Genomic DNA, 27,850 nt, shown 5'->3' with positions numbered 1-27,850 from the left:
CCAAATAGAACAAGTGGTTCTTATCAGGTCACGTAACGGTGAAGTCCCTTCAGGGGTAGGCAGACAAAACTTCAGTTATTAAGCAAAATATTTTGGTCTGTCTATTATATATATTATAATGAAAATGTATCTGTTTTCGAGCCACAAAAACCTACAACATCGTCAAGAAGTGCAGATTGTTTTTTTTTTTTTGAGGAAAAAGCAAAGTCAATGATATCATAGAAGTACGCTTTATTTAATAAAAAATACAACAATGATCAAATCGTAACATTTTTAAAGGGATATTGTAAATAAACTTACAAAATAAATGATACACAAATAAATTCCTTAAATAAATTCGAATCAGGTCAAAAAAAATAAAAAATGAAGCGTGATTTTTAAACAATAATAAAAAAATGCACTTACGCTTATGCTAAGTTTTTACTATTGACGTGTTAAGGCATTGTTATGAAGACTATGTTATCATATCACTAAACATGTACTAGCTGATCTCTAACAATAAGTTTAAAATGCATCTCGTTTGGAATTCTAGGTGCATTTCTATACTTACAACTATTCAGGCATTTGACGATCAAGAAAATCAACAGATATTCTTGGCAGTGAATTTTAACACGATTTAATACTAGAAAAAACTACCATAATTTCTACTAAGATAGTAGTAATTTCTTTGCTGGCAACCCGAGGTCATTTTCCGTAGATTTTTTTTATAATCCAGCAAAAATAGGCCCATAAATTTACATTATTAATCATTTCTGTTCGTCCTCATTCCATTCCACAAACTTCTAGTATATTTTTGCGTAAAAAAACATACGTGTACGGAATTATTGCCAACATCTAAATTAATTTGGCGCCAAAATTTAACAATTCGAAAATGGCGGTTTAGCACCATTCCTTTCCACGACCTATTCGTGGTTAAATCTAAAATGAGCGTATGTATCTATTGATAAATATGCGGCTAACTTGCGAGTATATTTCGTTTAACAAATATGGTGTCGTTGTGATTTTTTTGGGGCCAATTTTATGTTTGTTTTTGTGTTTTTTTTAAGGGGCTGGCATGCACTTGAGGCGTTCAAAGGCCGCCTTCTCTAGTGCTTCGCGGTGATCAGGGTGGGAAACCTTGATGAGTTCGTAGGCGCGTTGTCGGAGAGTCTTGCCGAAGAGATTGGCAATGCCTTGTTCAGTGACCACGTAGTGGACGTGGGCGCGAGATGTCACTACTCCAGCACCTGTGGAAACACGAAGAAACATTTTGAAATCTCTAGTATGTAGGTAAAACGTTTCGTTTATAGGCTGTTTCGTTATATGTTGACTTGGTGGAATATGCTCCATACCCACAGAAGCAGGTACTACTTATGTTTTATTACGTATAGAACGGCCACACTCCCTACCAGCGGCTGAGCTATACATATATAAACGTCAATGTCAATGTACGTATAGTATCTATGTAAAACAAAGTTTTTTGTATAAAGTGTCCGTGGTGTGGTTGTGTGTAGTTATATGATGCTGAATATCACTCACCAACTTTCAACGTAGGCACAATCTTACTCTCGCCCTTCTTAGTAGTAGACACGAGAGCGATGATGGGCTTGCCTTTCCCGTCCACAGACTCCGCCGCACCGCGAATGAAATCCACTTGCCCACCGAAGCCCGAGTACATACGGGTACCTGCACATCACAAAATTAAGGTTTTAAGACAATTTATTTACCACACATCATCATTGGCCACAACAACTTGACAGATTATGGTAACAGTGGCTGTGTAGCTGTCACGTTTTGCTGCAGGATCTCTTGAGACTTCACCTCCCTAGCATTAACCCGTTTTTCACAGGGTACGCTTACCTAACCTGAAGATTTGACAAGTCCGGTTTTTTACAGAAGCGACTGCCTGTCTGATCTTCCAACCCGCGGACGGAAAACCAGCCCAATACAGGTTAGGTCACATACCTCCGCATATCTGGGGAATGTGGGTTTCCTCACGATGTATTCCTTCGCCGCTGAGCACGTGATAATAATCATTCCAAACATGAATTCGAAAACAAATTCGACGATCATCGGTTTAGGCCTGTGCTGGATTCGAACCTGCGACCTCAAAGTGAGGAGCTCTTGTGACTTATCAAGCTAATAGTAGCACGATATCTTTTGCCGCATTTCACACAAATAAAACGTGAGCCGAGGGGAAGCACTGTGGTGTGAACGTGCTTTACCACACATACTGGTCACACAACTGATCAAATCAGTTACTTTTGAGGCTTTCTGGCAGGAACTTGAACGACGTGGTTGCTTTCTTCATTGAATAATCTAAATAATTAATACGAAGAGGTATTTTGTGGTTAATTATCGCAGTAAGTTAGTAAGAAAACATTCGCGAATATTCAATAAACAAAGTGTACCTATCTATTTTCACTTCGTGCCAAGAAACCGCTTCATAACTCGAAAGTTTATGCGGACTTTTGAGTTAATTCCCTTGGGGTTCAGAGTAGGAGTCTGCTCCGATTCATCATATATCATCATAACCTTTAACATGCCTTCCGAAGCACGGATCATCTTACTTTTTGGATAGTCAGGTGATCAGCCTGTAATGTCCAAATCAAACTAGGGATTACTAAGTGTTTTTTTGTGATATGTCCCCACCGGGATTCTAGCCCGGAACCTCTGGATCATGAGCCCAACGTTCAACATACTGGAAGATATTGGTACATGAGCAATGTGGCCGCCTGTTGTGCCTTTCTGTGTCTGTTGTCCTGATTTCTGTATCCTGTATCCATTGTGCTCAATATGTTATCTATCTACAGATGTACTCACCGATGGAGTCAGCGCACACCTGTCCGGTGAGGTCGACCTCGATGCACGAGTTGATGGCCGTCATAGTCGGCTGAAGCGACACTATATGCGTGTTGTTTACGTAGTCTATCTCCAACATCTCTGTAATTTTAAACATTGATTTATTTATTAAAGTACAACCACATCATAGAAAACTTTGAGGTATAATTCAGACCATTCTTCTTCTTATCGTGTGGGTTGTGGGGTAGAATACCAGCCTCATCAACCCTGGTGTCAGGGTTCAGACCATTATTCTGAGTAATTATTAAGTGGAATTTACTGTCGAAAAACTCATGATTCTTTTTAGATTTTTTGTGATAGAAAATTTCACTTGATTAACTCACTCTGTATACAGGATGTTAGAGACATCATAATTCTGAGTGTATGTTCTAATCATGATTCACACCATGATTCTGAGTTGATATCAAGTGTTTTCCGTCGCAAACTCATGTTTTTTTTTAGTTTTTTTTAATTATTTTCAATTCTATGCTTTTGCGATCGAAAAATCCACTTGATATTAACTCACCCTGTATACAGGGTGTTAATGACATCGTAACGAAAACTTTGAGGGATGATTAACATCATGATTCTGAGTTGATATCAAAATATCAAGTAGAATTGTCCGTCGCAAATTATAGAACTGAAAATAATTGTAAAATACACTAACAGTTTCACGATTTTTCCGATAGGAAATTCCACTTGATATCAACTGAGAATCATGGTTTGAATCATCCTCCAAAGTTTTTGTTACGATGTCACTAAATTCCTGGTTTTTTTGAATTTGTTTAAATTATTTTAATTTTTTTTCCGACAAGAGCTATTAAATTGAATAGAATAGAATAACTTTATTCCCAAAACAGGGAAGGTTACAAAGCATTTACATAAATTAAGATTAACAATGTGTGACTAGTAGCTAACAACGAATGTATAAGTAATATATTTAGATATCTGTTAGGCTTGATACAACCCAGGATTTTTCTTATGTATTTATTTAGAGTTAATCTCATTGAATTTAACTAATAAATCAACTTTTCACTATTTACTTCAAAAATACAATTATCAATAAAAATATAAAAATAATAAACTCTAAAAATATATATTTATCTAAATATTTCATAATAATAATGACTAAATTAAAAAAAAAAAACAGAAAATCGACCAACCGAAAGAAGAAAATAACTTGTCTAATCCTTTTTCAGTTGTTTTATTTAAACAAGGCAAAAATATTTTCTGAAAAATAAAGAAAAGTATAAAAATTTAACTTTTCTTTTTTCTTTTTTGATAATATAATGAACCTAATAATATAATTACCTTAAAGATTAAGAAGCATTGTTAAACCCGACATGGGTTTGTCGCAACACAAAATATAATCTAAACTAAAACATCAGTTGTTCAACTTGACTTACAAAGGGTAGGTAAATTACAAAGAAATAACAAATTGCAAACAATTACATCACATCTAGCTTCCTACTTTCGGACAATCAGATGATCAGCCTGTAATGTCCTAACCAAACTAGGGATCACAAAGGGAATTTTGTAATATGTCCCCACCGGGATTCGAACCCAGAACCTCCGGATCGTGAGCCCAATGCTCAACCACTGGAGGCCGTTAACAGATGAAGATTTTAATAAGTACAATAAATAATGAATGCCTTACCAATGAAGGGATTGTTGTCCACGAAATCGTATAACTCCTTGTTACCGACTAGGAAGCTGCCTACGATGCGGCCTCTGTGCGTCTTCTTTCTGTAAAATAAATAAATATAATAATTATTAATTTATTATAATTATTATAAATATAATTATTATAAATATTATAATTATTATTAATATATTATTAATTTCCTCTCAGACGACGCCCTGAGCCGAGGTTCGCGCCCAACTGGGCACCCTCAGGCCTGTTGTCTTAAACGTTGTACCGGATGAGAGCCTTCAGCGCTCCCCATTTGTCCGGCCAAGTAGTTAATGCCTTCTGCGACAAATTTACAATAAGTTACGTCCACACGGGCTTAGCCGTGGTAGCCCAGTTGGTAGAACGCTTGCCTCTCACTTTGAGGTCGCAGGTTCGAATCCAGCACACGCCTAAACCAATGATTGTCGAATTAGTTTTCGAATTCATGTTTGGATCATAAATGATTGTCACGTGATCAGCGATGAAGGAAAACATCGTAAAGAAACACACATTAAGACGCTCCTCCTGGCTTTACAGGTTGTGAGAATTTGCAGTAGTTTTAGGCGGATGAGACGTTCGTTATGAAAAAATTGACGATTCAAAAAAGTCCCTATATCCCTATGTACGCTTAAATCTTTAAAACTACACAACGGATTTTGATGCGGTTTTTTTTATAGATAGAGTGAATCCAGAGGAAGATTTATATGTATAATAACATCCATTAAATAGTGGAGAAATACTGTTGTTTTTGATTTTTAATGTGATGTAGTAGATAATTCCCTTTTTCCTCAGCATTGCACCCGAGCGAAACCGGGGTGGGTAGCTAGTAGACAATATAGAAATAAAAAAAAAACCTAACGCACTTGTTGTTGGTGACGCAGCCCCGCCTGACGAGGTCGATGACCCCGACGCTGAACATCTCCGAGTGGATGCCGAGGTCCTTGTGGTTCTTGAGGGCCGACAGCACCGCGTCGGGGATGCTGCCGATACCTGAAAAAAAAATATTTTTTTATGAAAGGTGTCAGTGACGTAGGACAGGATAAGACTCCTGTCTCCATAAATAAGTAGGTGCTGTTTTTTTTTCTTCTACCCCTGACACACAAGAAAGGCAGGGACGTTGTTATATCTACGTACATACAGATCTAATGTCTGCCGTACTTAATTCTAGGCCTGCCCGTTTTTGAGCCCTACGCTTCTACCAGTAGTAGTAGGTACTTTACTGAGGCGGAGGACAAGAGTCCTAGTACGGCTCTGAAATAGACTACTCTGGGCGCCATCCTACTCGCGTCAGAGTACTGCGGGGCGGAAGGCAAGAGGGAAATCACTGCCCTATTTTTCCTTAAAAAAGTAGCAAGGAGAATGCTACACCGACAAGAGCGTGGCTCTTAAATTGGTGAGTTAGTGACATCGTAACGAAAACTGAGGATCAAGTGGAATTTTCCGACGATTTTTTAAATTATTTTCAGCTCCATAATTCCAAAAATTCCACTTGATATCAACTCAGAATAATGGTCATGAATCATCCCCCTCAGTTTTCGTTACGATGTCACTAACACCTTGTATATAAATACCGTACATACGTCCCACTGCTGGGCACAGGCCTCCCCTCAATCAACCGGAGGGGGTATGGAGCATACTCCACCACGCTGCTCCACTGCGGGTCGGTGGAGGTGTTTTTACGGCTAATAGCCGGGACCAACGGCTTAACGTGCCCTCCGAAGTACGGAATCATCTTACTTTTTCGGACAATCAGGTGATTCAAGCCTGAAAAGTCCTTACCAAACAAAGGACAGTCTCACAAAGTGATTTCGACAATGTCCCCATCGGGAATCGAACCCGGACCTCCAGATCGTGAGCCTAACGCTCTAACTACTAGACCACGGATGCTGTTATAAATACCGTAATATTTAGAAAATATATTTTTTTTGCCTATGATGCAGCGGTTATTGCGAACAATAGTACCAACCTTGTAAAAAGCATTACTTAAAAAAAGCACGTAACCTACGCATGTTTATATTTTTATCAGTTTAAAGTCTAAATGTCGTACGATTACTTAAATGCAGTAATCATTATTAGGTTCGTGAACTTTAATAAAAAAAAATACAAAGTGAAACAATTAATTAATTACGTGCGTAAAGTTAAACGTAACTAATTGTATTGTAATGATTTAACAGTAATACGTAATTAAAATAATGCGTAATCATGATCACCATCATCAGCCCATTCACGTCCCCACTGCTGGGGCACGGACCTTCCCTATGGATGGATAGGGAGATCGGGCCTTAAACCATCACGCGGGCCCAGTGCGGATTGATGGTTGTTAACGACTGCTAATGCAGCCGGGACCAACGGCTTAACGTGCCTTCCGAAGCACGGAGGAGCTCGAGATGACAACTTTTTTTTGTGGTCACCCATCATATGACCGGCCTTTGCGAAAGTTGCTTAACTTCAACAATCGTAGACCGAGCGCATTAACCGCTGCGCCACCGAGCTCCTCGCATTAAATGATAAACTACCATATTCGACATATTTTATTCTTACAACTGTCAAGTAGTCAATTGTCTATGGAACTCACCCATCTGCAGAGTAGCGCCGTCTTCAACCAGATTCTCTCCAATGAGCTGTCCGATCTTGGTCTCCTCAGGGCTCGCAGCCTTGCCCACGCCATGCTCTGGCAGCGGCGTGCTGTCGTCCACCGCGTAGTCGATGTGAGACATGTGGATGATCGCGTCACCGAATGTTCGAGGCATGTTCGGATTTACTTGCGCTGTAAATTTTAAGGATCACTAGAGTTGTAAACGGTTTTGATACTTGATTTTTTAAGGAAAATAAAGAAAGAGCATTTTCCTGGTTATCCACCTACTCTTACATCGTTGACGCGTATTCAGCTTACTTTTGTAACGATGTCAACCTCTCTGGTTGGCCCTAGAGGGTCAGGGGGTTACAGTTTTTTATTTGAGGATTGAAATAAACAAGTCACGCTTCATTGAAGAGTTTCTACATTTGAGCTCTCGCGTCTCAACTTGAGGGAGTTAAAAAGTCTTAGAATGTAAAGAAATAGAAATGTTTTATTGCGACCATGTGTTTGTACAGATTGTGGTGTTATAAAAAAACAGAAGTAAGTATTATAGTGTCAACATGGAACCGGTAAGGGCACTACAACTGGTAGAGAGGACAACATACTTAATTATTAGTCAGCGATACAATTGTATTTATTATACTTAATATATTTTAACAATGTTATTGCACTTATATTTTCTAGGCTTACCTATGATGACCTTAGAGTTGACTAGAGCCGACCTGACGCAGTCCACCGAGGTACCAAGACTGCAGTACCCGTGCTGGTCGGGGGGAGAAACCTGGAACAATCATATAATTTGCATAATAACATAACCTGCAACATGCTGGCCGATATGTTACACACACTCCTCGCCACTGCATTTTTTTTTAATAATACAATGGCCCCGATTCCTGCAGACATCTCTTAATTTTACTTTAAGTTATACCTGTCATTTTCTTATCCGCCGAAAAGGAAAGGGACGGATGATTGACAGCTCTTAATTTTAGGAAGAATGAGTAAATAAATGAATAACCCGGGCGAATTTTTAGACGGTTGTTTTAGATTTGTGCTTAAAATTGACGTGTGTTCCATAAATTTTATGCTTGTCGATTACCCGTCCCTTTCCTTTTCGGCGGATAAGAAAGTGACAGATATAACTTAAAATAAAATTAGATGGTGTTTACAGGAATTAGCACCAATGTGTTAGTAACATCGTAACGGAAACTTTGACGGATGATTCAGGCCATGATTCTGAGTTGATATCAAGTGGAATTTTTCGTCGGTTAATAGCAATAGGCTCGCCAGCTATTACGTTGGACTTAATATCGGTAGTCTGGGAGTCTTCAAGGCTACAGTGAATAGGCATTTGCTAGGTAACCGTGATCCACCCTAGACCACATCGTCACTTACCATCAGGTGAGATTGTGGTCAAACGCGGGCGCATACAGGGTGTTAGTGACATCGTAACAAATACTGAGGGGGATGATTCAGACCATGATTCTGAGTTGATATTAAGTGGACTTTCTTGAGGGAAAAATTATGAAAATTTTAGTGATTTTTAAATTATTTTCCGTTCTATACTTTTGCGATGGAAAATTCCACTTGATATCAACTCGGAATCATGGCCTGAATCATCCCTGAAAGTTTTCGTTACGATGTCACTGTATAAGTATACCGCTGGGTACGAATGTATAGCTAAGTTAGCGTAAAGCTTTCGTCGTATTTTTCTATGTTGGGCTTTATCTACGGTACCTTACATCAATGAGTATACAGAGTGTTAGTGACATCGTAATGAAAATTGGGTGATTTAAACCATGACTCTGAGTTGATATCAAGTGGAATTTTCCATCGCATGAAAATAATTAAAAAAAAAACACAAAACGTCATGAAATATTAACTCAGAATCGTGAGTAGACCATCCCCCTCAGTATTGGTCAATGTACGACCAAGAGAATGTGCAACGGCGCACTTACCTGGACGACAGCAATGTCGGGCCTGATGATCTTCCTGTGGAACAACTTGGGGATGTCCTGGAGGAATATGGGGATGGCATCAGACCGGCCCTCCGCCACCGACTTGCGAACGTTCGCTGCCATGAACAGGGAACACGATCTGGAAATAATAATAATAATATATATAAAGGCGTAGAGATGTGACGACCCCATCGCCCCCTGGTGAATTCATCAGCGAACCTGGTGAATTCAACAGTGCAGTCAGTCTCCGCAGGCCAGCTTGTGGCGAGTTGGTGAGTGACCACGGAGCTGAGATCCCCCGAGAGTCGGTCAGGCCCTCCGTCGCCGGCTTGCCTTCACTGGCCGGCCGGAGTGGACCCCAGCGGGGGCCGCAGGACTCTCACCTCTGGCTTGCCTTCATTGGCCGGCCAGAGTGGGGCGTTAGAGCTATACGTTCGCAGGGTGGAAGTGAAAGATGCATAAGTCGCGAGTTGGTGAGGTATAAAGATAGGTGGCCCATCCAGTGAGCGGCGAGTCACCGCCTGCTCATTTTATCCATGTTTACCAACATTGGTCGAGCAGGCGCCATAGTCCCCCATAGCCCCAGTATCCCGGTTCATTAACCCCCAACCCAAATAGCCCAGTTCCCGTTGTTCCCATAATCTGCAATAGTCCTACACGAACCGGGGGATTATCTTTGGTGCACTCCCATAGTGCATACAGGGATAATCGTAGGTTGGTGTCACACACCACGATTCCACGATTCAGCGCTTCGGCCCACTAGGGTCGATTAATTCTTTTCGACATAATCCCCTCAGACGGCGCTCTTGGCCTGTGGTCTTAAATTTTGTACCGGGTGAGAGCCCTCAGCGCTCCCCACTTGTCCAGCCAAGTAGTTAATGCCATCTGCGGTAAATCTACGATAAGTCAAGGCAAAAAAAAATGTTACTGTTGTGCACTTTTTCTTTTTTTACTTGACTCTAGATTCTCGGATGACATTCCCTATTTAGCCGGACAAATGGGGAGCATCCATGTCTTGACGTAATACTAGAGCTAACATCAAGAAAGCGCCGAGTGCGCGGGCGCCGACCCGTTGATATCACGTTCTAAATATATTTCCACTTGTTTATTCATATCTTTGCTTCCTTGCTGGCGTGGGGCATAGGATAAATTCGCATCGGGTGGCGACATAGATTTACCTTGTCCCTCTGGGTCTTAATAAGGGGGAGCGGAGTAGCCGTCCTACACGTAGTCATCATCATCACCAGCTCATTAACGTCCCCACTGCTGGGGCACGGGCCTTCCCTATGGATGGATAGGGAGATCGGGCCTTAAACCATCACGCGGGCCCAGTGCGGATTGGCGGTTATTAACGACTGATAATGCAACCGGGACCAACGGCTTAACGTGCCTTCCGAAGCACGGGGGAGCTCGAGATGAAAACTTTTTTTGTGGTGACCCATCCTATGACCGGCCTTTGCGAAAGTTGCTTAACTTCAACAATCGCAGACGGAGCGCGTTTATCGCTGCGCCACCGAGCTCCTCGCGTAGTATTATTCCTTATTCTATGGTAGTGTTTACATTGTACTCGATAAGTAAGTATCAGGGAACATTCAAAAGATATCTCTTCATCTGTGGGCATACAAGGATCATCCAAAAACTTACGACATTCAAAATCTTTATCAGTAGAATGTCAAGTGTCTGTTATCAATCCACGATTTCGTCATGCATTTTTAGATAAAGCATTATATAACCAATAGAACTGGATCAGCAAAGATTGTCAGAATTTGACGGTCATAATAATTCAACAGGCAAACATAATTGGTTACATAAAATGTAATACGTTTCTATGTATAAGTAGGTACGTAATTTTTCTACTGGTATGAAAGGAGTAGACCTAGGAGTAAGAGTACCTAATCTGTAGATTTGACAGGTCCAGCTTTTTACAGAAGCGACTGCCTGTCTGACCTTCCAACCCGCGAAGGGAAAACCAGCCCAATACTGATTAGGTCACATACCTCCAAAAATGCATTTCTCGGGAATGTGGGTTTTCTCACGGTGTTTTCCTTAAACGCTGAGCACTTTTTTTGAACCAAATATGAATTCGAAAACAAATTCGACGATCATTGGTTTAGGCTTGTGCTGGATTCGAACCTGCGACCTCAAAGTGAGAGGCAAGCGTTCTACCGACTGTTCTACGGCTCTAAACTTACGCAATATAATGTGCAATGATGCATTCTTACAAGCAGTCGCAGCCAGATTACCTACTTTCGAAAATGTTGGCGTTTGGCCAAAGGCAATGTCCTCATTATGACTTACAAGATACATACATACATAGATAAAAGACAAGACAGTATGGCATTAAATGTCCTTTTCAAAATGACAAATCTCTTCGGACGTCGGTCTCCTTACTTGTTACCATTCGGTCCTTCATCAAAACGAGGCTTAGGCATAGAATTAATAATACAGTGGCCCCGATTCCTGCAGACACCTATTAATTTTATTTTAAGTTATATCCGTCATTTTCTTATCCGTCGAAAAGGAAAGGGACGGGTGATTGTCAACAAGTTAATTTTAAAACGAATGAATAACCCGGGCGAATAAAATAGGCATATCGTTGGTATGTAATCCGTTTGACGTGCAGTCTACTTAACTCTGACGGGTTATTGGCCGATGTAAATTTTTTAGACGGTTGTTTTAGATTTCTGCTTAAAATTGACGAGTATTCCATAAATTTTATGCCTGTCGATTACCCGTCCCTTTCTTTTCCAGCGGATAAGAAAATGACAGGTATAACTTAAAATAAAATTAGATGGCGTCTGCAGGAATTAGCACCATTATCGAACGCTAACTCTCCGCCCCGAAACATTTCGTATCGCAAGCCGACTTCTATTGTCGCCGAGTAAAGTTCCCAACACCCTTTAATAGCCGTAAGCCGGTAAGGAGTTTGAGTGTGAATTTTAATCAATTCCGAACCCGGGATCTCCAGATCGCCCAACGCTCAACCACTGGACCACAGAGGCCGCTAAGTCAGGCAAGTTATATTATTAATACAGGGTAATTGGCCTTTACTTACTGCTAAGTGTCATCATCTCAGGCCTTTACATCTTTTATCAGATGATTCAAGCGTTTCTGTGGCAGCTTTTAAAATGGCTGTAAAGTCCGATGCGAGAGCGACAGTAGCGGCCGCACGACTGGCATTGTAGTGACTGCTAAGTGTAACATTGTGTGAATTAAGCTGTAGGCTCCTCAAACAAAATTAAAGAAATAAAAAATATGCCCTGTTCACCCCGCTAGGGATAACAGGCGTCATTTACGCACCTGAAGATGTCCTTGCACTCAGGCGCAACATAAGCTGCCTCCTTCTCGGTGTGCATGTGGACCACCTTGATGTCTCGCAAGCTGCCTGCCTTGCCCACATCGGTCATGGCGTTGAGCAGCGGAACCGGGGTCGCGGCTGCGCCCTGTGCGAATACTGTCTGCCCTGGAAGGTAAAAGAGAGGGTGTAGTTTCGTTAAATCTAAAACTGCTTATCCATACTTCAATAGGTAGAGGTCAGGAGCGGATCCGACTTTTATGTTGGGGGGGTCGTCACCAGGTTGCTGACAACCTATCTCTGTACAGTCATGATGAGCAATATAATGTACCCACTTTAGGACTCTGTCGCAATAACATATTTGACATTTAGTGAGACTTACAGTTCAATTTGTCAAAAAAGTTAATGTGACATGGTACCACAGTGTATACATATTAATGCTCGTGACCGTACCACCCATGCCACAACCTGTCGCCCATGACCTACGAAAAGGGACGGATGATTGATAACTGTTCATTTTAAAATGAATGAATAACCCGGGCGAATAAAGTAGCAAGTAGTAAAATAAAGTAGTAAGCAGTCTATCGACGGCCAATTCCTTGACTTCGCTATAACACACGACGTTAACCTTTTCTTTAATCTGTTACATGTGAGCTCTTCTTGGTCTTCCCCTTCCTCTCTTTCCTTCTATGATGTTTTTAATAAATTCGTCGTGTCTTATTAGGTATCCAATCATCTTGCCTCTTCTGTCCTCAATAATGCTGATGTATAAGCTACATTATTGTAAAGTTTCATTAAAATCCATTCAGTAGTTTTTCCATAAGGTTCATCATATCCATCTTTGGACTTCGTATCAACAGTGGCTGCAAGTTGTCTTTGATTACTTGTGGCTCTGCCCACCCCATTAGGGATTACGGGCGTGAATTTATGTATGTATGTAGTTTTTGCGTGAAAGAGTAACAAACATCCAAACATCCATACTCACAAACTTTCACATTTATAATATTAGTAAGATAATACATCATTGCGATAACAGCGTGTCGTTGTATTTACGCAAGCGACAATCTGTGTTTACCCCAATGATAGTTCATTAACTATCTATCTATCTATATCAGCCTAAATTTATATCCAATTTTGGACGTAAGCCTCTTCCATGTTTTTCCATTTCCGACGATCCTGGGCTATCGACATCCAGCCATATCCTGCGTGCCGGACAATGTCGTCCTTCCATCTCATTGGTGGTCTTCCTCTCGGTCTTGTGAATGCTCGTGGGCGCCACTCTAACAATCTCCGGGTCCGTCTTTCCTTGCTCATTCGAGCAATGTGTCCCGCCCATCTCCACTTGCGTTCGGCAATTACTTTTACCACATCCCTAACCTTGGTTTTAGATCGAACCCAAAGTATTTCTCTTCCGGTCCCGTAAGGAAATGCCGAGTATAGCTCTTTCCATTGCTCTCTGAGCAACACGGAGATTCTCTGCGGATTTCTCAGTTAGGGTCATGGTCTCAGCTCCGTATACGAATACTGGCAGAACACATTGCTCAAAGACTCTTCGTTTTAAGTGCATTGACATCTTGCTACGTAATATACTTGCGTTGGCGCCGAAGGATGCCCACGGCCGAGCGATTCGTTTCTCCACTTCTGCGGTAACCAAACCGCAGAAGTTCATTAACTAATCAATCATTATTTATTATGTATACTCAGAAGAAAAGCTAATATTTAGTCAATTAACTGATGTACATTATTCACAAACGTACAAACGACCTCCGTGGTCCAGTGGTTGAGCGTTGGGCTCACGATCCGAAGGTCCTGGGTTCGATTCCCGGTGGGGACATATCACAAAAATTACTTTGTTTGTAGTTTGGTTAGGACATTACAGGTTGATCACCCGATTATCCGAAAATAAGATGATCCGTGTTTCGGAAGGCGTAAAACCGTTGGTCCCGGTTTCTACTTACTGATGTAAGTAGACGTAGGCACAGACTCTTTCGGGTACAACTAAATAGAAGTTTAAAAGAGAGAAGGAAGCTTTTCAAATAGTAATACCACTAACATCAAGCATTTCATCTAAGAAAGCAATATTGTAATTTGACATTTGCGCATATAAAAGTAAGTGCACAATGCAAACAAATGTTAAATAGCAATATTGCTTTCTTAGATGTATTGCTTTTAACCCCCCTGGGACCGAATAAAAAACATAGAACGCGTCCAACTGTTAACCCTTTTGGGAATGTCGTGAAAACGCGTCATTAGTGTCGTTTGTAAAGGCGATTTTTATTCTATCGCCTATGGTCTGCGGGCTTAGCACCGTAAGCGCGCGACTCTTTCTCGCCTCGACATACGTCACCCGTCACTCTCTCACATTACTGCACAGAAAGAGAGAGACGATCTCCGTCGCAGCGAGAAAGAGTCGCGTGCTTACGGTGCTAGGCTCGCTGATCAAGTTTACGCGGCTTATAAACAGCTGTATTTATGCCGTTGGCAACTATTTATTTAGGTAAACATGTTCAACTTATCACCGTTATCAAATTCTCGTTCCTCCTCTATTGTCTAGATAAGAGACAGATCAAAGTCGACGAGATTTCATTCTTTAGTCACGTCGTTGTTATGGGGTTCTCTCTTATTGGGGTTCAGGGCTGTGGCGATTAAAACCAAGGCTTTATTGAAAAACCATGTAGATTATTCCAAACCGGCGAGTAACGAAAAAAAGAAGAAACGAAAGTGGTGTGTCAGAATCGTAGTGAGTAGAATTGCCTACACTACTAAGTGTTGTGGTAATATAACATAATAACATAAACAGCACATATACGTTGCACTGCTGGGCACAGCAGCAGAAGAGCTCGGTGGCGCAGCGGTAAACGCGCTCGGTCTGCGATTGTTGAAGTTAAGCAACTTTCGCAAAGGCCGGTCATAGGATGGGTGACCACAAAAAAAAAAGTTTTCATCTCGAGCTCCTCCGTGCTTCGGAAGGCACGTTAAGCCGTTGGTCCCGTCTGCATTAGCAGTCGTTAATAACCATCAATCCGCACTGGGCCCGTGTGATGGTTTAAGGCCCGATCTCCCTATCCATCCATAGGGAAGGCCCGTGCCCCAGCAGTGGGGACGTTAATGGGCTGGTGATGATGATGATGCTGCTGGGCACAGGCCGCCCCTCAATCAACCGGAGGAGGTATGGAGCATACTCCACGCTGCTCCACTGCGGGTTGGTGGAGGTGTTTCTATGGCTAATAGCCGTGACCAACGGCTTAACAGGGTCCGCTTGTCAAACCTGATGATTTGACAGGTCCGGTTTTTTACAGAAAGTACCTACAAAGTAAAAGTAAAGTACCTAAGTAATTTGCATTCATGTAGTTACCAATGACGTGATAGGGGAAAAATTGCTGCATAAATAGCAGGCACGAACTTGAACTCAATACATAATGATTACGATATTTGTGCCTATTTATATACAATTCTGGACAAATACGTGCATAGCGACTTGGTTACTAGGCAGGCACTGGTTACTTGGCAAATAGGCACAGTTGCTTTTGGCCCCAGGCTTGCCCGAAGGCATTGACGAGGCCTAAGATGGAGCGAGCTCGCCCAGAAGGTGCCTTTTCGCTCTGGCCTTGAAAGCACCCGGGTTATATGCATTCGGAAATACAGAAGACGGCAGAGAATTCCACTCCCTATTATATACTGCTGTAGTGTATGGAGGGGGCTAGAATGGTAGATGGATGAAGAAGGACAAGCAAGTCCGGTGCCGGGATTCGAACCGGGGCTCCCCGTTTGAGAAGCAAGCCGACGAACCACAGGACCACAGGTCTCTGAGATAACGGCCTCCATGGTCCAGTGGTTTGAGCGTTGGGCTCACGATCCGGAGATCCCGGGTTCAAATCCCGGTGGGCACATATCACAAAAATCACTGTTATCCCTAGTTTGGTTAGGACATTAAGTTGTGTGATTTGTCCCCACCGGGAAACGAACCACGAATCAAGTCAAGTTTCGAGTTGTTTTATCAACTCATAATTCTGTTCACTAAGACATCGAAGGCAACAGGAAACTGCACAAATTGCAGTCGCATAGGGGGCTATGCAGTATATACGTCATGAACGCCCATTATTTCTTACGTCAAGTGTCTTGCGTAGAGTCATAGAATAATGAATACTAGGTACTGAGGAGCTCGGTGGCGCAGCGGTAAACGCGCTCGGTCTTCGATTGTTGAAGTTAAGCAACATTCGCAAAGGCCGGTCATAGGATGGGTGACCACAAAAAGAAAAGTTTTCATCTCGAGCTCCTCCGTGCTTCGGAAGGCACGTTAAGCCGTTGGTCCCGGCTGCATTAGCAGTCGTTAATAACCATCAATCCGCACTGGGCCCGCGTGATGGTTTAAGGCCCGATCTCCCTATCCATCCATAGGGAAGGCCCGTGCCCCAGCAGTGGGGGCGTTAATGGGCTGATGATGATGAGGTACATATTGTGTAGAACTGGGTTATGTAGTAGGTTCAGGATAAATTATGAAATTGTGATTACTAAATAAAAACAGATCTAAAACTAAAGAAAAACATTTCCTTTTTAACTTGTTTATGATTTTTAATCAAGAAAAACGTAATAATAAGTCCGACATTTTAACACGTTGTCCTATGACGTCACAGTGTGCTTTTTCATGCAATTTCCTTAGTCATTTTGTGTTTTGACGTTTAGTAAAAAGTAACTGATTTGACTAGTTGGAAACTAGCTTACGGTAACTCTCCGCTCCTCACCAATTCGTATAATGCGCTGATATCACCCCTTCTGGATCTTTCTTTAGTATTTTATTGCCTTAAGCCGCAAGGGGAGCGCGTTGTCTGTCTCACTCTCACTTACGCGTTACACGCAGATTAGAACGAGATCTTTGCATGCAGTGTCGGGGGTGTGGTAGAGTTAACAATTAGACTTTTAATGTTCGATCTTTCAGCCTTCCATACGGAATTACGAATGTGATATTCTCGGCTTTTTAATTTGTATGGATTTCATTAATGTTTAATGAGAAAACGTCCCATACCCGCTATTTTTGTGAAACGTTCGCTGCTCATACATTTAGAATTTAATTTTGCAGTAAAAAATGCTTTCTTTTTTAAATTCGCTCCGTTAAAAAGTTACCTATATGGAATAATCTCTATTTTAATCTGCGCAATATCTTTTTCATATCATTTTATTACAGGAATACTTAAGTCTTAAAATGTAATTCCAAACTTAGTGACGATAATTTTATTCAAAGTTCAAAAAACACAATAATAGGTCGCGCAACGATAACACTTTGTTGCCGACATGTTTTTTATAACATACAAATGTTTGTTTTGCTGCGCTAGTGGCTATGACGACAATACAGAACATTGGCTTCAAAATTATCTGTTGTTGGGAAAGTTAATGGTATCAAACGCCTTTGCTTAGTCTACCTATCGTAATCAGTGCCTTGTGGCACACCTTGATCTTTGTAATTTTTTTTTATTATTTACATTTAATCAAGGGGAGGCGTTTGCCTAACAGTGGAATCAATGATTATTTTTACAGATAGTATGAAATACAAATATTTGTGTTTCAAACCACGCAATAAGAAGATGTAGCCGTTATGGAATAAAGCATAATTTGGTTCTCTACACCAATAACTTATTAAGTGGTTTATTATTTGCAATAGATAATAATGTAAACTGATGTGTTTTGCCTTGACCTTATACTACGATGAATACAGTTACACGCCAGTAGGTATTTTATTATAATAATCGTCTAAAATTTCATATCAACACTAGAAATAGATTTAAATTACTAAGTAAAGTCATCTGCCTAACGGTATCCCGTTTTCACGGGGTCCGGTTTTTTACAGAACCAATTCCCTTTCTGTACTACAACCCTCAAAGGGAAAATCAGCCCAATACAGGTTAGGTCACATAAAACACACACGCAATTCACATGTCTAAACAAACCAACAATCCATTTATTCTAATTACTCCACCAGAGTTTATTTTTAATTTATAAAAGGTGTGGCCATCTGCGTGACACACTTTGGATCCAAGACGTAATAATGATAACTCCGTGTTGCTATTTTGATATGAAGCTGCATAGTTGTTAACATTCCCATGATCTTGAATTCAGATCTGGGCAGAGTGCCAAATGTACGTTTTTTATTCATTTTTTTTTCTTTTCGTTTTGACACACCCACTAAATATTATTAAATAAACAATGTAACATTGTTTACATTGTATAATGATAAAATTCAAGTTATAGTTATTTAAATTACAAGATTATAGAACCGGTTAAACTGCAATACCTATCGTGCCTATTTATTTTTGTTACAATTTTTTTTTATGGAAGATAGGTAAGCACCTGATAGTAAGTAAAAAAGAAAGGCAGAGGATAGAACATATTTTTATCCTCCTAAACGAGGGTTTTATATAATCTAGCTATGTGTCAAATCTTCAAATTAGGTAAGCAGACCTTGCAAAAAATGGGATAACATTAGGAAGGTGATGATATTAACCTAGCTACAGCTAGGCTATGACTTTGGGTGAGCGGCAGCCATTTTGGCATTATTAATTATTTAGTTACCTATTACCCTTACCCAATGTGTAATTAGGTTCATTTTGGTCTGTAGTTATATGATATGTCAGGCATGCCTGATCGCTATATGGGATGTCTGCTTGTGGATTAGTGTAATTTCGTAGGTAGGTATAGGTGGCCCCACCAATCTCTTCACACTACAAAACACCTATAAATGGGGAAGTCATTGCAATTCTAAAATATTTGAAAGGAATTTAAAAGACAAAAGCAGTGAAGTTAAAAGTACACAAAGTAAGATTTCCAAGGTAATATCTACTCTGCAGTACATCTATTACATCACAATCTGATTTGCATTCATAAAGATCCATATAATGGAAATGTGATACCTTGCTATTGAAAATGTAAGACTAACTAAGTACTATAATGAACACACACTCCTACTAACAGCATAACTTTCTGTACAAACATATGCAGGTATAATACCCAAGTCAACGGACTTCACATAAAATCGGATGCTAATCCCAAAAATAACAAATCCAATGTCAAATAGGTACTGTATTATTAATGAAAAAAAAAAAAAAAGATCAAAAGCGATTCCGCATGCAAATTGAAACTTTATTACGTAGTACTTAAGGTCCTATGTTCTACCAGTTGTTGCACATAAATAAATTATTCGTTTGAACTTCGTACTGTTACCCTATTTCCCTTGTAATAGTCCTAATAGTCCAATCAAGTACAATTGATGCACTACCGCGCTAATTCACATATCAAGAACTGTACTATGTAAATAGCAGGATTATCATACCTGATTTCAAACATTTCTCGAAGGCTTCCTTCGCGGTCAAGTATTCCGGTTTTCGGTCCAAAGGCTGCGACAACTCTTGAGTATAAGTAAAATAGGTCCTATTATATTTCCCACTGCACAAAGCGGCACTGATTTTGCCGAAATTACGGCTCGAAACATGAGGTAAAACTTTGCCCATCACAGACATTTTGGTAGTTGTGGGGTAAAAGGCTATGTTACAAAGAAATGGAAACCAAAGGGATCCGCCCAAAATCTAAATATTGTACCGGATTGGCGAAGTCTTCGAGTTTACTGCGATACGAAGAGATAACGAATAAACAAACGTCTAACCGCGAGTCTGGCAGGCCACAGACTAAAAAATTTAAATGTTTGACAGCAATTTGACAGCAAAAATGGTAGAATCTGGATTTGAAGCTGACAACATTAAACAGATTCCATTAGCACGTCAAAGAGTAACAAGGATCTCAAGCGGACACCATATTAATGCATTCGAGGAGCCTTCTTGAATAAAACTTATATTATTCACATTTTAAATTATTATTTTTGATTAAATGTAAAATTTCCTGAAAACATCCGCCATTTGAACTTTTTCTTTCACATAAAATTTGTCAACACATTTGTTTTTCGTAGAACACATGTTTTGTAAAAGAATACCGCGATATTTTAAAATCATTTTCTGAAGAACGGTCGTAATCAGGGTGAGCAGACGTAAGCAAAGCTAAAAAATATATTTTGCAGCCACATTTAGTGGAAGTCGTGTGATGGATTGATGGATACTAATAAAGAGAGTTGGTCAAGTCCCTGAAGTTATGATTAAATGTATATTATTGTGTTGTATTATTAATATTATGTGTGTAAATGTAGGTATATTATGTATTTATTTATTATTGTGCATGTATTTATTGGTAAGTTGTAGGTACTTAGTTTGCACCCGCAATATTTGAATTTTTACATATTTCCTCGCCTTATGGTTGTCTGGAAGAAATCGCTTTTCTAAGCGATAAGGCCGCCATTTACCATGTACCAAGTTAAATCCCTTTGTTACTGTTTTCTTTTATTTTAGTGCAATTAAGTATATTTAGAAGTATATGTATTTGGTGATCAGCGGAATTCTCCAATGAGCGGCCAATGTTTCGGGCAAGTGGTTTGAAATGGCAAACGGAGAATCGAGGTAAATGAAAAAAAAAGTGCAGCAGTACAATTCATCTAAAAAACAATATTACAATTTAATATTTGCGCATGTAAAGCAATAAAGCATTTTATTTTTTCATCGAATCCTCAGTACTGAAATTTTGCTGGAAAAATAATAAAAATTATACCTAAAAGTACAAATACCTTAATATATTTCGCGGAATAATTAGTCAGTCCAAAATTATTTTACGAAGTGCCATGAAATTAAATTGCTATGATTATATGACACATAATGAAAATCCGAAAGTAAAAATGTTTAGACCCCCCAGCCCGCTTCTGGCAACATGGTGAGTGAAAGGTATGTCTTCGTGAGCGGAAACGCGGGCTCTTGTTGGTCAGATAAAAATAATAAGATTACAATATTACCTAGATTAAAGATTAGCTCTGATATCCACATTAGTATAAAATTTGTATAAAGATCACACACTTCATTACACAGAAAACATTTCTCTAATTCACATTTTTCGTCGAAATAAAATGGAAGTGAAAAAAATATTGATCTTATTTTCGCTGAGGTAAAAATTATTTAATTATTTATTTTATCATTTATTGCAAAACTTTACAGCATAAAACTACAATATTAACAACTTAAGATTACATACAAAATAAAAACTATATTTTCTAATACATGGTAGTAATTTTACAATGTAAGTGGGTTAATTTTGAAAAGTTCATCTATAAGTAATTTTGACGCCGTATATTTTTATTTACTACAACAAATAAGACAACTTAACTTTACCGTTAAAAAGATTTCACACGCAGCGCTAGAAATATTTATTTTACTTTTTCAAGTTTTATATCGGCGATATCAAACGAAATTGATGAAAATCTGAAGAGTTTTCCCGCTGACTTCGAATTTGGGACGTCAACGGCGTCTTACCAGATTGAAGGTGCATGGAATGAAGGCGGTAAGATTCGTCTTTCAAATCAAATCAAATCAAATCCAATCCAATCATTTATTTGCAGTAAATGTGGTACATTGGTTGTTATACTTATATGACTAAATTAAAGTTTCACACATTTAACCAAAACAATATTGGTATGCAGATACTGAGAGATTAATAAAATTATTACATTTTGTGATCAAGAAATTCACTGACACTATAAAAGGGATTCTCGCTCAGTAGCTTAAACAAAGATCACTCTTACAGGCAGGCCTCTAATACTATCTTAAGTACCTAATTCGTAATTTTCGCCCTTTTCTTGCCACTTTTAACATGGCCATCCATTTAAATAATTTAAGAGCAACACGGGAGGGAGTAGACAATTAGACATACGCAGGCATTCCCCTCTGCGGACACATCCTAATTTTAAGTTATACCTGTCATTTTCTTATCCGCCGAAAAGGAAAGGACGGGTAATTGACAGGCATGAAATTTATGGAACATACAGACATTTAAAAAACCCTTCTTTTAAGGTTTATACAGGAATCAGCCCCATAATATTATTCTGTTCATGTTTTAGGAAAAGGATGGTCAATGTGGGATTACGTAGCACGAGCTAGACCAGAGGCTATTAGGGACGGTAGCAACGCAGACATCGCATGCAACTCTTACCACCTTTACAAACGCGACATCGAGATGCTCAAAGAACTGGGAGTAGACAACTATAGACTGTCCATAGCCTGGCCCAGGATCCTTCCTTACGGTCGGCCAGATTACGTAAACCCTGAAGGAATCGCTTATTACAACGCTGTCATTGACGAGCTATTAGCGAATGGGATAACACCTTTTGTGACGATGTACCATTGGGATTTGCCTCAGAATTTAAACGAGCAAGGAGGTTGGATTACCGATGAGATCGTTGACTGGTTCGGGGATTACGCTAGAGTGTTATATCAACATTTTGGTGACAGAGTCAAGAATTGGCTTACGCTGAATGAGCCTTATGTTCATTGTTTCTTCGGTTACGGGCGTGGATCCCACGCACCATTGAGAACATCTCCAGGCGTAGAGTTTTATGAATGTGGCAGAAATATTCTACTGGCTAATGCTAGAGCCTATCACATCTATGATGAAGAGTTCAGGGCGGCGCAAGGGGGCAAAGTTGGTTTGGTGATCAGCATGGAATGGGTTCTGCCGCTTACTGACTCTGACGATGATGTCCAGGGTGCTTTAGACTACGCTGCTTACCATGTAAGTTATTTATTACATGCATACATACATACGGTCATACCTATTTCTCGTGGAGATAGGAGGAAACAGCGAGAGTACGATCCTGACGCATCACTTTCGCTTCTGTCAATCTCATTAAAATCTTCATACGTGTTCGCCGGTTTCGAATACCTAGCCTACCCAATATTGTACATACATACTTAACCATTTTCATGGACACAACGCAATTGTTATACTTATCCACCTAGTATGCCCAACTTTTTTTGCAAACTAAGTGGACCTTTTTTTTTGACGTGACTTCTTCTTCTATCGTTTGGGTTGTGAAGTGGAGTAGCAACCTCATCACCCCTGGTGTCAGGGTTACTATTGATCCGCCAAAGGCCCCTGACATGGCTCATGTACCGAAAACTTACTTAGATCAGTAAGTAGTAACCGGGAGCAACGGATTAACGAAGCACGGATCATCTTACTTTTTGGACAATCAGGACGTGACTTATTGTAGATTTGTCGCAAATGGCATTAACTACTTGGCCGGAAAAGCTACTAGGTGGACCACACCACACTCCAGACACTTCATACATAAAACCTCGTTTTACACAGACGCAACACATTGACGTTATCGTACACCCGATTCTCTCTGTGTGTGTGTGTGTGTGTCGTCTGACGCCTCAATTTTTGACTAAAGTAAGACCGAGGGGGGTAAACCTTTTTTTCGAGGGATATGCCTACCGCACACCCTCCCGCCGCGGGGGCAACGAGAGATTTATGTCGGGCTCGCACCGTCTAAAACCCTCCGGTGTCTGCATCACCGCCGTTATGCCAAGCTGCGGGGACGCTTTTATTCTTCCGTGGTTTGGCGGCGAATGCCCATAGCATGGGCACAATCTCGTTAAGAGGCAAATGCCCCGAAGCCACTTTCGTGGTTGAGAAGCGCACGAGACGCAACGCCATTCGAGCCCCAGTGGTGACGCTGAACCTCCCGTATTCAGAAGTATTCCGATGTTCGATGAACCTACCGAGCAGAGCAGAGTCCTATCTATCCCCAAGTAACTAAAGCACAGAAGAAATAATAACTAAAGTAAGACCGGAGACCGCAACTATGCAACACTGCAGGTGTATTATCACAATCATATTAATTTCAGGTTGGGTTAGGTTTTCATGATAAAATTGTTATTACTCATAAGTAATAAATAACAACTTTATCATCAAAACTCACGTAGGGTTACGTTTTTCAACAGTACAATAAGATTAAGACGAGTGACCCCACGAAAATTTTGATAAAAACGATATCTCAGGATTATTATATTCTTTAGGCATTATTATATACTACATTAAATTACAACCAATTTAGATATACAGAAATCGATGATAAGTGCAATTGTTCCTCCGATTAAAATCATCTTTAGGTGGATAAATGAGATTTTAAATAGCCCTATCTTACTTTTAGTATGTTCATAAATGATTAATAACTTATTACACACCTATCTATGCATTTTTCTGCAAATAATAACAACTAATGGATCTTGTTATCATACATGAATAAAATAATAAAAATAAATATATTTTTTTCAAGATTTTTCTTCTCTTCTTATCATAATTCATTTATTCGCCTTAAAAATGGTAGGTACAGTATCGTACCGTGGTATCGTGGTCGTGGTATCGTGTGGGTTGTGAGGTGGAATACCAACCTCATCAGTAATAACTCTGGTGTCAGGGTTATTACAGAGCCGCCAAAGGCCCCTGACATGGCTCATGTAACGACTACATACCTAAGGTTTTCTATTATAATGTGTAAACCATCAGAATGCCCTACCTATTTTATTACTATTTATAAACAACAATAAATTGTTGAAATTTCATTTCACCGAATTACATTTGACATAATTGATATAGCCAGTGGTCATGGGCGACTAGCCCAAACAACACCAACCGCAGTGGAGCAGCGTGATGGAGTATGCTACATACCCACTCATTAATTTCTGCTTTTTCTACCTTGAATAAATTTAGTTACCTACCTGACCTCAGTGACTCTACCTTTCCTGAGTGAATAAATTTCTGGTTTCAGATCGACCACTACATGCATCCGATATTTTCTGAGGAGGGAAACTTCCCTCAGATCGTCATAGACCGAGTGGCCGAGGCCAGTGCAAACCAAGGCCTAAACGCGTCAAGACTCCGCCCCTTTGCTCAGGAACAAATAGACTACATGAAGGGTACCGCTGATTTCCTAGGCCTGAACCATTACAGCAGTAAATACGTGTACAGGAACTCCTCGGTTGAAGGAAGATACGATGTCCCTTCAGTGGAAGATGATATTCATGTTGTAACCTATCAACCTCCCTCTTGGCCTTCGCATGGATTCATTTATGTAAGTTGAAATTTTTAGTCTTCAACTTCTTTCTCTCAGGGTTATTCCCTGAGGCTCCCGTCCCGGAGGACGCCGAACGTTTAAAGCCACCATACACAACCCCCCACGTTGCCTATTACGTTGGTTACTTCATCTTGCGATGGATGTACCTCTGACTATCCTATACAGAGTGTTAGTGACATCGTAACAAATACTGAGGGGGATAATCAGACCATGATTCCATGAGACCATTGTTTTATATTTGTTACTGTGGTGTCCCTTTATAATAACCGTTTCTTTCTTTCTTCTTTCTGATTCTGAGTTAATATCAAGTGGAATTTACCGTCGCAAAATTCATTAACAGTTCCATACTTTTGCGACGAAAAATAAATTCCGCTTTATATCAACTCAGAATCATGGTCTGAATCACCCGTATATTATACATTATACTTATGCCACGTATGTTATTTTAGAGGTATACTTAATAATTTAAGAGCCACGCTCTTGTCGGTGTAGCATTCTCCATTCTTGTCTATCAAAGACCACTTCCTTCACCTCCTTATAAGACACGAAGTTCGCTTTCTCTTTAATCTGTTACATACAACTAAATGTATTTAAACACATTTTTCTCAGGAATACGCACCAGGCCTATACAATCTGCTCATGTATCTGAAAGACCAGTACAACAATCCGGTAGTATACATTACCGAGAACGGTTTTTCCTCCGATACTGGCCTGGTAGACGATGGTAGAGTCCAGTATATGAGGAACTACATGAGGTCCGTGGTTGACGCGGTCGCTGATGGGGCTAATGTCAAGGGATACTTCGCTTGGAGTCTTATGGATAATTTTGAATGGAGCTTCGGATATACGTAAGTTTTCTTTACAAAATGAAGGCTTGTGCGACTTATTGCAGATTTGCCGCAGATGGCATAAACTACTCGGCCGGACAAATAGGGAGCGCTGAGAGCTCTCACCTGGTACAAGAGACAACAGGCTTAAGGTACCCAGTTGGGCGCGAGCCTCGGCTCAGGGCGTCGTGTGAGGAGATTATATCTATAAGATTGAATCGACTCTAGTAGTAATCAAAAAATGAAGTAGATCTGTATCAAGGGGGTTAAAACACCTGTGCGTGAGGCTATGTTATTGACATAATAAAAAGTTCTTGCTGTATCTTTACAGCTTAAGATTCGGCATGTACCAAGTAGACATGGATGACCCAGACAGGACCAGGACGCCAAGAAAATCAGCTTTGGTTTACAAAGAGATCCTCAGAAGCCGAGTTATTGACTATAGTTACGATCCCGACCCTTATGCTGCCTTACCTGACGCCGCCGTAGCTTATTACGCGCCAGTAATGTTAAATTTAATTGTTTTATTGTTTAATTTGTTGATGTAAGATATGAATAAATGAATAAGTATCGAGTTCCTTTTTTTACATATTTAATATAATATTAAACCTAGTATTAGACACAGTGAGAAGTGAGAACCTTCCTTTTTTTGAAGTCGGTTAATTTATTGAGGCTTTTTTTTAAATTTTTTGAAGTCGGTTATAAACATGTCAGAATTAAAGAAAGTGACAACGCTGTACAGTTTTAAGCAGTCGGTTTCATTATTTAAATTTATTATTTCAAATATCATGTGAAAAAAACGTATTGCTACTTTTTTGTTGCCAATATAAAATAATAATTTCATAGACAGTAATTAAACTGGGGATGTCACTGAAGTCACTTCTGCTTTAAAATGGGGAAAATTTAATTTGTGTATTGAAGACTTAATCACTTGTTTGATGCAAATTCTTTATTTCGTTGTTATTTTTAGATTGGTGTTTAAGTTTTAAAAGTCTATATTACTATTATAATATAACTTAACGATAACCTTATAGCCACTCTTGGTAATGTCGCTCAAAGATGGATTCTGTATGATAAATTGTATTATATTACATCTACTAACTACTGTAGGTAGGACATGAACGCTCCAAAAGTGGAAAACTTAATCCACATCCACAAAATGCGATATGACCTTTTATTTTCCGTAGAGCGCGAGTAATCTGCCAACTGTCAAAAAAGCAAAAAATATAATGCAAAAAATATAACGACGGTATATTGTATTTTATGTAACTAATCACATTGTGCATCAAATCAATTTAAAACATAATTTTATTGGCACAAGAACTCACTAATTTTATTATTTCAATTTAAATAAGCTTCGTAACTGTTTCTCTGTTATGCAACAAATCAAAAAGCTCTGCGAGGTAGCGGCTGTATAAAAACTTATATAACCCGACCGCGTTACGAAGTACTACGCGTTTATAGATGTTATGTAATTTTATTTAGTATACATGACGTACCTTTCTTATTTTGGATGGATTTTATTGACTCTATTCTATATACCGCATATTATAATTTTATGCCGACTTCTAAGACTTGCCCAGACGTAGCTTTCTGATCCATGGCATTGTTTTTTGCTAGGCAGGAAGCATAACAATAATATTTCCAACCAGTTCTTACTGACATTAACATACGTACCATAACTATTTTTTTTGGTTAAATTTGCC

The 27,850-nt window shown here is 39.7% G+C and overlaps 2 protein-coding genes across 2 annotated transcripts; one reads left to right on the top strand and one right to left on the bottom strand.

Moving 5' to 3' along the window:
- Positions 1–214: 214 nt before the first annotated feature.
- Positions 215–19,979, bottom strand: LOC126377097 (4-hydroxybutyrate coenzyme A transferase-like). Its single transcript, XM_050024754.1, has 10 exons — positions 19,642–19,979; positions 12,326–12,488; positions 9,026–9,164; positions 7,761–7,851; positions 7,068–7,259; positions 5,356–5,482; positions 4,478–4,566; positions 2,803–2,922; positions 1,519–1,665; positions 215–1,226 (listed from the first exon to the last, which is right to left on the bottom strand). The coding sequence occupies exons 1-10, from the start codon at positions 19,826–19,828 to the stop codon at positions 1,042–1,044; spliced, it is 1,440 nt and encodes a 479-aa protein (XP_049880711.1). The 5' UTR covers positions 19,829–19,979; the 3' UTR covers positions 215–1,041.
- A 1,267-nt stretch (positions 19,980–21,246) lies between these two features.
- Positions 21,247–26,692, top strand: LOC126376927 (myrosinase 1-like). Its single transcript, XM_050024474.1, has 6 exons — positions 21,247–21,347; positions 21,625–21,740; positions 22,297–22,967; positions 25,012–25,314; positions 25,927–26,165; positions 26,476–26,692. Exons 1-6 carry the CDS (start codon positions 21,310–21,312, stop codon positions 26,690–26,692), a joined length of 1,584 nt encoding a protein of 527 aa, XP_049880431.1. The 5' UTR covers positions 21,247–21,309.
- The last annotated feature ends 1,158 nt before the right edge of the window (positions 26,693–27,850 follow it).

This window comes from Pectinophora gossypiella, chromosome 22 (genome assembly GCF_024362695.1).
Source record: "Pectinophora gossypiella chromosome 22, ilPecGoss1.1, whole genome shotgun sequence".
NCBI lineage: Eukaryota > Metazoa > Arthropoda > Insecta > Lepidoptera > Gelechiidae > Pectinophora > Pectinophora gossypiella.
The sequence above is the reverse complement of the archived record's forward strand: the minus strand, read 5'-3'. Positions and strand labels throughout refer to the sequence as shown.

Excerpts from the sequence above, each read along its gene's own strand:
- LOC126376927 (XM_050024474.1), top strand. The coding sequence starts at position 21,310 with ATGGAAGTGAAAAAAATATTGATCTTATTTTCGCTGAG. Across the intron at positions 25,315-25,926 it reads CTTCGCATGGATTCATTTAT|GAATACGCACCAGGCCTATA; the intron begins GTAAGTTGAAAT and ends CATTTTTCTCAG. Across the intron at positions 26,166-26,475 it reads GAATGGAGCTTCGGATATAC|CTTAAGATTCGGCATGTACC; the intron begins GTAAGTTTTCTT and ends GTATCTTTACAG.
- LOC126377097 (XM_050024754.1), bottom strand. The coding sequence starts at position 19,828 with ATGTCTGTGATGGGCAAAGTTTTACCTCATGTTTCGAGCCGTAATTTC. Across the intron at positions 7,852-9,025 it reads CCGACATTGCTGTCGTCCAG|GTTTCTCCCCCCGACCAGCA; the intron begins GTAAGTGCGCCG and ends TGATTGTTCCAG. Across the intron at positions 2,923-4,477 it reads GGACAACAATCCCTTCATTG|AGATGTTGGAGATAGACTAC; the intron begins GTAAGGCATTCA and ends TTAAAATTACAG.